Source organism: Cynoglossus semilaevis, chromosome 5 (genome assembly GCF_000523025.1).
Source record: "Cynoglossus semilaevis isolate Cse_v1.0 chromosome 5, Cse_v1.0, whole genome shotgun sequence".
Taxonomy (NCBI): domain Eukaryota; kingdom Metazoa; phylum Chordata; class Actinopteri; order Pleuronectiformes; family Cynoglossidae; genus Cynoglossus; species Cynoglossus semilaevis.
This window is the reverse complement of record NC_024311.1, coordinates 12,300,680-12,310,330: the sequence shown is the minus strand read 5'-3', so window position 1 is coordinate 12,310,330 and position 9,651 is coordinate 12,300,680. Positions and strand designations below refer to the sequence as shown.

The window sequence follows — 9,651 nt, the reverse complement described above, 5'->3', positions numbered from 1 at the left end:
GTGACCAAAATGGCAGATTTTTTGAAAACCACATAAGAACTTTGGTAAATTGTCAAACTGAATTATTTAGAAACATGAGGATTTGGACCTTGGGAGATTAGACTGAGTCAGACTCTGAAATGTCTGACAGAACATGAACAAAGAAAAAAAGAGATATGTTCACATTTTTCTAAGTTTCAATAATTCAAAGATAGTTACTGTGTCTATTTTAAAAAACAAACATTAGAAATAGCTGGAATAATCACTTTATTATTATTATTATTATTATACTGTTTGTATTTATTTTATTTGATAATATTAATAAGAGTTTCATTCTAATAAAATAACCACAAAATCAGAATAATTTTGAAAATGGTTGACTTTTGGCAGTAAAGTAGTCAAAAGCTTCAAACTATAACTATTCCTTGAAATTTATTCTAAGGAACAATAATTATGATTCCTCTGTTTTTAAGTGTTTTCAGATCATCTGGTTTCTCTGTTTCAGAAAATACCAAATTCTCCCTGTATATTCCAAAATATAAAGGGCCGTAAAACCATGAAAAATCCATTTTGAAAATGTGATATTTCTTTAGGGTCAAATATGGGAAAAATGTGAACATATCCTTAAGAAACAACAACACAAGATGCTGTTCAGTTGAGAGCTGACTGTCAGGTGGGAATGTGAAAAGTGGTCTTTCTTGCTGTCATGTAATCTTTTTGTTTCTTTTTTTTTTTTACCTTCAGCTGAGTATTTCAAGTCATCTATGAAAAGATTACCCATGTTTCAAATAACTTCCACATCACTGAATATACTGGGTTCAATCCACAGAAAAGGGGCAGGGAACAGCCACATGAGAACAGAATGGATTCTGTTGAAAGACGCTTTACTGCACAACACAAACACACAAACGTGGATCAACCCCCGGGGGCCACAGCAGCAGGACACGGTGAAAATGTGGAGTCTGAGCAGCAGAGAGTCTAACACACAAACTCCTGCCTCATGCGGATGATCTGTAGTAACGCGGCCTGGACGTCCTCGTCCATGTGACCCTATAAGAATGAGAGGGGAAAAAAAAGAACAAATAGTCACTCCCCTCATCTTTTAAAAGATGCAGTTTTGTTGAATTAATGTGCATCGCTACAATCACACATTTGCACGATGCCTTGTTGTAATAAAACTGAAACAATAATGAGCTTCTCATAGCATGAAAATAGGTTGATAACAGCTGTTGCTTCCTAAATACAAACAATGTTTTTTTGTTTACAGGTTAGCAGTAGCAAGGAATAGATTACTATGTGCTGTAAAAAGTAAAAACAGTAGAATGCATAACTGGCAGTTGTAAAGCATAGATTTTAATTATTGAAATAAGACACATTATGGAGAGAACTTTTCTGCAGGTGAGAGTTGATCTTTGAAATGGTAAACAATGACATGAACCCACCTGCGCTGCACTGAGAAGATGAGTCCGGTAAATTGAGACCACCTCTCTGTGTTGCCTCTCAGCATCCTGGTCAGATAGAAAAGACAAACATGAAGATGGAACTGTTGTCACTTTTTTTATCCTCAGCTGTGTCTAAAATCATGTTTCATTCTAATATTGTACAGGATTTCCCTTTTGATATATATTATATTATATATATATATTTCAGACTAGTGGTAAGGTTTTTCACATAAAATTAAATTTGTTAAAAAAAGTATATATATATATATATTACATAAATATGTTGTGTGTATATATATTTATATATATACACACACATATACATATATATATTTACCAACACACACACATATATACAGTATTTAACAATAGAAAAAAAAACATTTTCTTTCACTAAAACTAACTGTATAACACTGCATACATTTTAATTATTAATCCAGTATATATCGTTGCGTTCACTACTCACAGCCAGCTGCTGCTGCAGGCTCTTGATCTGGGTTTGGAGTGTGTCGATGTGCTGCGTCTGCCTCTTGTTGGGTGCGTTGCTGGTGTAGGCCAGTTGTGACAGACCGTTCAGAGCCTGTTTCAACCGCTCCACGTCTGTCAGCAACTCCGTGATCTGACACATGAACACAATCAAGAATTACTGTCAGAATATTTTTTTCGCAGAAAATGTGGGTTTGAACTTTAACAAAAGACATGTCTTTCAAAATGCACACAATGTGTTTTTCTACAGGCGTTTCACACTTTGACAGCTGTCACTCACAGCATTAACAATGGCTCTTCAGTTCATTATGGGAGGTTCATCCATTTTAAATACATTTTTAATTTGAGAGCAAAGTTTTTGTGAAAAAAAATTAGATTAAGACATCAATTTATTTCATGGAAACTTATTTATAAAAACAGGACATAAGAAAAAAAGATAAATGCAGCACTCTCTGTTATAATTAAATCTGTTGCCTCTCATTGTGTTTTCTACAGAATGTTCTATTATTGTCTAGTAAACAAGTACTACTATTAACTACTATGCCCTCCCTCACCTTCTTGTCTTTAGCTTCAGTTTGCTGAGATGACGTTTGGATTCTCTTCTGAAGATCCCCGATGGTGCTGAGCGACTCGTCGTATCTCTCCTTCAGCTCTCTGATCTCCCTCTCGATGGCACACCTCTTCTCCTGCAGGGCCTCCTTGTCGGCCCGGGCTTGGCTCTCACATTCTTTGGCCTTTTGGGACTGCTGATGTGCCTCTTCGCACTCCTCCTCTAAACTCAGCAGCTTCATCCTCAGGTTGGCCACGTCCTCCCCAAGCTGCTGCTTCTCCTTCTTCAGCTGGTTCATTTGGTCTTCCTTGTCCCGGATCTCCTCCAGAGCCTGTGTGGCCTGTAGGAGCTCAGACTGCAGAGCGGACACGTCCTCTGCCCTCTGGGCGTTGATCTCCTCCTCTTCCCTAAGAGCCATTTGAAGCTTGTGTACCTCGGTCTCCATCTCCTCCATGGCTTTGGCGTGTTGCTGCATCAGAGAAGTCTGATCACCGTGGCGCTCCTCCACTTCCTTCTGTAGATCGCTCACCCTCTGAGCCTCCTCCTGCTGAGCCTCCCTTGCCCTCTTGCAATCGACCTGGGCCTGCTGCATGGCGTCATGGAGGGCTTTGAGCTCCGTGTCATAAGTCGCTATCCGGGTCAACTCTGATTTCAGACGATCCTGGAGATTCTGGATTTGAGACCTGCAGAGAGCGTTCTGCTCTTGGAGATCGTCTTTCTGGGAGTTCACCTCCTTGTGTTGCTTCTCCAACTCAACCAACGTCTCAGTCAGTATCTCCACTTTACACATCAACTCCCGCTCCATTTCCTTGTGCTTGTCATTGGTAGCCACGGCAGTGTCCAGCTGTTTTTGGAGGGATTCTATCACAAGCTGGAGCTGCTCGCTCTCCTGCTTGTTGTTCACTTTGGCGGTTTTTTCTTTTTCATATTTCTCTTCCATTTCTGACAGCTTGACTGTCAACTCTTTAACCTGCGTGCTATAGATGTGGTGTTTCTCCTCGGCTGCCGTCAGTGGAATAAACCTGGACTGAATTGCCTCCTGAATTGTGTCAAGTTCTCTCTTCTGAGCTTCCAGCTCCTGGGTTAGTTTGACCGTTTCCTCGTGGGCCAACGTGTACTTATCTGATGCTTCCTTCCATCTGTTCTCCGCCTCAGCCACAGCAGCGTTCAGTTTCTCCGTCACAGCCGTGTGGTCTTTCACACTAATGTAGCTTTTCTTCATTTCCATCTGGACTTTTTCCAACTCTTCTTTTAACTTAACCTTTCCCTCTTTCACCTTCTTCAGTTCTTCCACACTTTCTTTTTCCTTGTTTTCCAACTTCAACATCTCCGCTCTGATGCTTTCCAAGGCAGAGCCCAACTCCATCTTCACCTGCTCGTGCTGCTGTCTGGAAATATATTCCCCCCTCAGGCTCTGTTTCAGAGTCTGACTCTGCGCGGCCAACTGCACACATTCTTTATCTCTGTCCTCACATCGTTTCTGAAGCAGCTCGAGCTCTTTTGTCAGCTCTGCATTCCGGGCCTTCAGAGTGTCCTTTTCTTTCTGCTGCCTCTCTTTGGCACTTTGAAGACTCCTAATGCTCTCCTGCAGGGTGGACCTTTCGGTTTGGAGCTGCTGAACTTGTCCTTCTGCACGGCCGTAACGTTCGCTGGCTTCCACCAGTTTGTCCTCCAGCTCTTCTAAAGTGTTGACCATTGTCCTCCGGGTTTCCTCGTGCTCTTCTAAAGATACGAAGTCCGTCTCGATCCTGCTGTTGAGCTCGTCCAGATGGTCTCTCAGCAGGTCACGGTCTTCTTCTGTTTCCGTCACCTCCTGAATCAGAGCCTGGCTTTTGGAGGTGATCTCTACCAGCTTCCTTTTCAGTGAGGCGTTTTGTTCTTCCAGAGCTGCCCTGATCCTCTCCTGCTCCTCAGCGGACATCGTCCCTGATGCTCCCAGTGTCGACGGACTATCCAGCTGCCGGTGCAGCTCTGCCACCTCCTCTAGCACACGGTCGTAGTCTTCCCGCAGCTCAGCCAGCTGCCGCTCCTTCTCGTCCACCGCGTTTGTCAGCAGGTTTTTCATGTTGTCAAATTTCTCGGCTGGTACAGTATTGACAGGTTTAGTCTGAGTTTCCTTCAGTTGGGTTTGCAGCTGGATCAGAGCTTCTGCAAGCTCATCACGCTCTGCGGTCACAGATGCAGCGTCTTGGTTCAGCCTCTCTACTTCAGCAGCTAGCTGGCTCTCGCTCGACTTATACTCCTCCAAAGCTTTTTCGCTCTGTTTGAGGCGATTTCGAACGCGACCCACTTCAGCCGAGGCACCTTCGTACTTGGCCTTGATGTCTTGGAGTTGGACACGCAGCTCTTCGTTTGCCTGGCCTCCTAAGTGCTCCTTAACAGCGACCACATGGGCTTGCAGCTGTTTGACCTTACACTCGGAGTCCAGCATCCTCTTCTGGACATCCCCCAGGGCGTCCTCCAGTTCCTGGACCTGCTGGTCAGCCTGTTTCTGGATGGTGTCTCGGCTCTCCACTAGTTCTTGATACTCCCTGTTTTTACGGTTTAGGGCAGACTGAAGTCGTGTTGTTTCTTCCTCAGCAGCGTGTTGTCTCCTCTTGACGGTTTCAAGTTCATGTCTAAGTGTGTCCAGTTCATTAGAGAGATCCCAGGGTACAGCTGGTGGACTCCTTTCCGGGGGTCTCGATGTGGAACGCAGCATGGCATGGTTCTGGAGTGTCTATGAGAAACAAACAAAAAAAAAAGACCAACAGGTTTTATGAGTTTCTTTTACAAATATTCTACAAGGTTACATAAGCTTCAACTCCCTCCCCTGATTTCACAACATCAGGCCTAATTAGTGTGAGAACAATCCGGAAGACTTCCGTTTGGATAAAAACAAACAAAAATGTACCTGATCTGAATCCAAGCTGTGGGCCTGTTTGACTAAAATGTTTTCCTTGCCTGCAAGACACCAGTGAACAAACATGGAGATTACAGTTTAGAATAATAACATGAAGATATGTGGCATTCAGGGAAACTCAGAGAAACTGACCTTTGATGACAGACTGCCCAGAATAGTCACCCTATGGAGACGAAAGCACGACAAAATTGAGCAACACAATGACTGATATTTCATATCATATATGAAAAAAAAACCATATAAAACTGACCAAGGTACTCCGGAGTTGGACCTTGACAGTCTCTGCTCCTCGATTCACTTCCTCACGTTCTTTTGCAATGAGTAACACTTTCAAGTGTTCCTTCTAATAAAAAAAAAAAGCAAGATATAAGCAAATTTAAAGGAAAAAGCAACAATGAAAGGTTTGTAAAACTTGGGTTTATCTATGGAAATCTTTTGTTTTTGTTTTTTTTTTTTACCTCTTTTTGAGTGTCTTCTGAAGTTATTTTTTCCTGCATGTTCAAGAAAATAGGGGTTATAACAAACAAACCACGATGACGTAAGAATTCTGTTAGGTGGAGTGATTCATCTACCTGTGAGAGCTGCTGCTGGAGTATGTTAACCTTGTCTAACAGGGTTCTCTGCTCCTGGTGGTACTTTTTCAGACTTTCTTGCAGAGTCTCGTTCTGTTTCTCCAGGTCCTGAAACACACATCCATCCATTAGAATTTAAAAATACACAACTCTTATGTAAACATAAACCCACCCTCTGAAAATAATGCTGCAGTGTTGATAATGGTATAGAAGACGGTGAGTAGGGTGAAACTTACATGTATGATCACATCCCTCCTGTTCGCTTCAGCTGCTTCTGACCTCTCCACAGAATGCTGAGGAGGCAGAATATAGTTACAATCATTTACATTTTATTATAACGATACCAATTTTATTTGTAAGCACTAGATGGCAGTCTTGTATATATATGCAGCAAGTGTCTGAGGCTGGGAAAAGCAGCTGTAGAGCACAAGAAATGCATATAAATACATACTACATATATGTACACACAAATATATAAATATATATGCATATAAAAATATATACATAACAAAGCTATAGGAGCTAAATACTTAAATATAGCTCAATCTCTGCCGTTGAAGGTTGATTGGTTGAAGGCTGATTTTTCTGTCTTATTTATTGTGTGCGTGTGACGAACATGTGTAGTACTGACACTTCAAGGAATTTGAGACTAACAATAATTGATGTGTTATCACACGCCCTGAGTCTGTGGAATGTCAGTCATTCACAACCATAGTCATTTAGGTATTGCACATTCCCTTTGCCTCGTCTGACTGGACCACATTCTGTTCAGATTTTTCTGGGTCACACTGTCCTTCCACGTACAACATCCTGTACAATACCATCCTGAAACGGTACTTGGATGAAGAGCTGACAGGAAGAACTGTGACTAAGAACGTCAACAAAAGCTTTGGAATACCAACACATTTTAAACATTTTTAATCTTTAAACAAAATAAATGAACCAACAGTGTCAGTGCAGAAATGTCACTTCTGTTGCTCTTCTCATCCAACCACTCGCATTCCCCAAAGAGTGTTTCTCCTCCTTAGTTCCACCAGACAGTTCCCATAGGGGACAGATCTGAAGTCTGCAGTCAGTCCTTGGACTTTATGCACAGATATTTCTTTAAAAGAAAATCTCCTGTACTGAGTGTAGTTGGTGACAAATTCTTACTCTTATACTGCACTGAGAAGCGGGGCTTTTAAATCGCAGGACATTCTCTTGCAATGTCCAACACAAAAAGAGTGAAAAACAATCACTCCGAGCGAAACCAAGGTTAGAGCTAATGAGAGGCGACAGCGTAAAGCTCAAAGCTGTAGCTTTACCTGTCGCTTCCACTCCAGCTTTGCAGCTTCTTTGTCTGAAACAAAGGACAAAAAAAAAGAAAAAGCTCTTAGTTCAGAAAGGAAATTTACACAAGGAAGAAACTAGAGACTAAAACAAAAGAGCACAAAAAGTCTGTGTGTACAGAGCAGACAGCATGAATCTGCAAATCACCAATAGAAAAGCCATGGCATTTCTTATTCACTAATAAAGGAACACTAAAAGCTAGGTTTATCCCAAACATATTACCATATATTTGCCCCATCTATTGTACCTCTGGTGATTTTGTCCAGGTAACTTTTGACGAGACCAACCATCTCCGGGTTTTTGCTGAGGCGGGCGTAGTGAAAGGCGTCATGACCCAAGCTGTCGACCGCCTTCACGTCACTTCCACTTTTCAGGAGCACGTCCACGGCGTCCTTACAGCCGTACTCGCAGCCCAGGATCAGGGCAGTTCTAAGAAGAGTCAACAAAGGTGTTGGGTTGTTAAAGGGCTATTTAGAGAAGAAATTTGATTTATGGTTTATGTCTTCTCATTAAGGATTAATCTCTTGTTTTTAATTTGTCCCAAGAGCAAATATCCGAGCCGAAAAACGGCTGCATATATCAGTCGATATCGGAAATTAGGTGTTTGGACAATATCAATATTTTTTATGTTCCGATAATTACGTATCAAAAAAACAACATTTTTAAAATGAACATATTTAAAAGCTCCTACTTATTTTGCTTGTCCCGTAGGGTGATGTCGGCCCCCCGCTCCAACAGCAGTTGACAAATGCGAGAGTGACACATCCGTGTGGCCAGACCCAAAGACGTTCGTCCATCCTGGACAAAAAACACAGCACAAACACAAAGTTTCACCGTGTGACTGTTGTATCTTGTAGTTCCATACAGTCACACAGGTCAATATGTCATTTCAGAGCAAAAATAATTTTCAAAACACAGTCTAAAAAGTAATTATAGTTATACACCTTGTGTATAGTTTAGTAAACACATTGTGAGCCACTCTGACAGACCTTTCATACATTTAACGACCGTCATTACAAGAAAACTGCTTCAAGGATGAAGCAGGGGGTAACATTTTTTTTCTTCATTCACCTGCCCTGGCAAAAATAATTACACCTTAGAAGGGATCATTAAAACACAGTCAGTGAAAGTTGAGGGAAAAGCAATTCTTACAAAATCAGTGGCGTTCACTGAAGCTCCGCTGTCACACAGGAGTTTCACACTGGAAACGCAGCCCGCCATGACTGAGGAGAAGAAAGTGGTTACAACCAGTTCAAGTCACGAGCAGAGACATGTCTGCTGACATTCACTCATCAATGTTACTGCAATTCACAATCTCACAATTGCTGCCTAAAATAAAGACAAACTTAATAAGTCAACTGAGAAATCGGTGTTAAGTCTCACCTGCGTCATGAAGGGCTGTCCTTCCCTGTAGGTCCACATTTCCCACTGGACAGTTGTGCTGTCAGTGAAAGAAGACAGTTTTCAGTACAAGTTATGAAAAAAATAACACTTTGAAGAAAATCCTAGGTCTCACTCACCCTGGAATAAAAGTTAAAAAATGCTGCACTTTCGTAGTTTGTGCCAAATGAGATCTGACAACGTCCTGAGAAAATTCAATTTTTGGAATGGAGCCTGTTATTTGTCCCACAAAGTGGACATTTACAGTGTGAGTCTTTGCCAACAACAGAGGCGAGCACCATTAGGGATCCTCTGGGAATCAAACCAAGGACTCCCTGTTCTCTGCTTGCAAGGCAGGCATTCTAACCACTACCACAAAGTTCACTAGTATATCTTACTGAATGTTTATCCTATCAGTGCAGCTTTTTTGTAAACAGGTATCAGTTACTGTCGTCTCTTATCGTGAGGATGTGATTATTGTTGCCAGGAGAGCGTGTAGATATTTTGATGTTACTGCAGTGAAGAAAAATTCTCAAGTGCAAATCCTCATCAGTTGCTTGTCACGTCTCTACAGTCATTGAGCAGCTTGATCATCAGTGACAGTACAGCGATGAGGGGCCGATATGCAGGCCTGGAGCACTAGATGCTAACAGGGGCCTGATGTTGCTGGGTAAGCTCATCCCCCCCCTCCCCCACACCCACTCCCCCCCAACCCAACTCTGGCCCCCACTATAAAAACACAACTCTCTCTAGCAACCCAGGACAAAAATTAGCAGCGTGCTCAAATAACAAAGCGGAGGAGTAGCAGTGGTGGCCGCTGGGAAGCACGGGGGTGGGACACCCTACACTTTGAGGGTCTGGGTTGACAGAAGGATACTGGCCAGGGGGTGGGGACGGGGGGGTCGATGTGTCCAGCTGCTATGTCTGGTGCGATGACGGCACTCAGAATGGATGAGAGGTGTGCAGGAGGGAAGACTTGTCAACACCGCTGACAACCCCCCCTGCCAACAG

General features: G+C 42.5%; 1 protein-coding gene across 1 annotated transcript in view; it reads right to left on the bottom strand.

Annotated features, from left to right (window-relative positions):
• Window positions 1–846: 846 nt before the first annotated feature.
• uacab (uveal autoantigen with coiled-coil domains and ankyrin repeats b) overlaps window positions 847–9,651 on the bottom strand; it is a 27,180-nt gene continuing 18,375 nt past the window's right edge. Inside the window, exons 5-19 of the mRNA XM_008310557.3 lie at window positions 8,644–8,701; window positions 8,413–8,483; window positions 7,952–8,058; window positions 7,508–7,689; window positions 7,236–7,270; window positions 6,168–6,224; window positions 5,932–6,039; window positions 5,818–5,850; window positions 5,610–5,702; window positions 5,492–5,522; window positions 5,351–5,400; window positions 2,462–5,176; window positions 1,888–2,040; window positions 1,422–1,487; window positions 847–1,029 (exon numbers count right to left, since the gene is read on the bottom strand). Of these exons, the coding sequence (XP_008308779.1) occupies window positions 958–1,029; window positions 1,422–1,487; window positions 1,888–2,040; window positions 2,462–5,176; window positions 5,351–5,400; window positions 5,492–5,522; window positions 5,610–5,702; window positions 5,818–5,850; window positions 5,932–6,039; window positions 6,168–6,224; window positions 7,236–7,270; window positions 7,508–7,689; window positions 7,952–8,058; window positions 8,413–8,483; window positions 8,644–8,701 (3,831 nt within the window). The 3' untranslated portion in view covers window positions 847–957. The remainder of the gene's footprint in view (window positions 1,030–1,421; window positions 1,488–1,887; window positions 2,041–2,461; window positions 5,177–5,350; window positions 5,401–5,491; window positions 5,523–5,609; window positions 5,703–5,817; window positions 5,851–5,931; window positions 6,040–6,167; window positions 6,225–7,235; window positions 7,271–7,507; window positions 7,690–7,951; window positions 8,059–8,412; window positions 8,484–8,643; window positions 8,702–9,651) is intronic.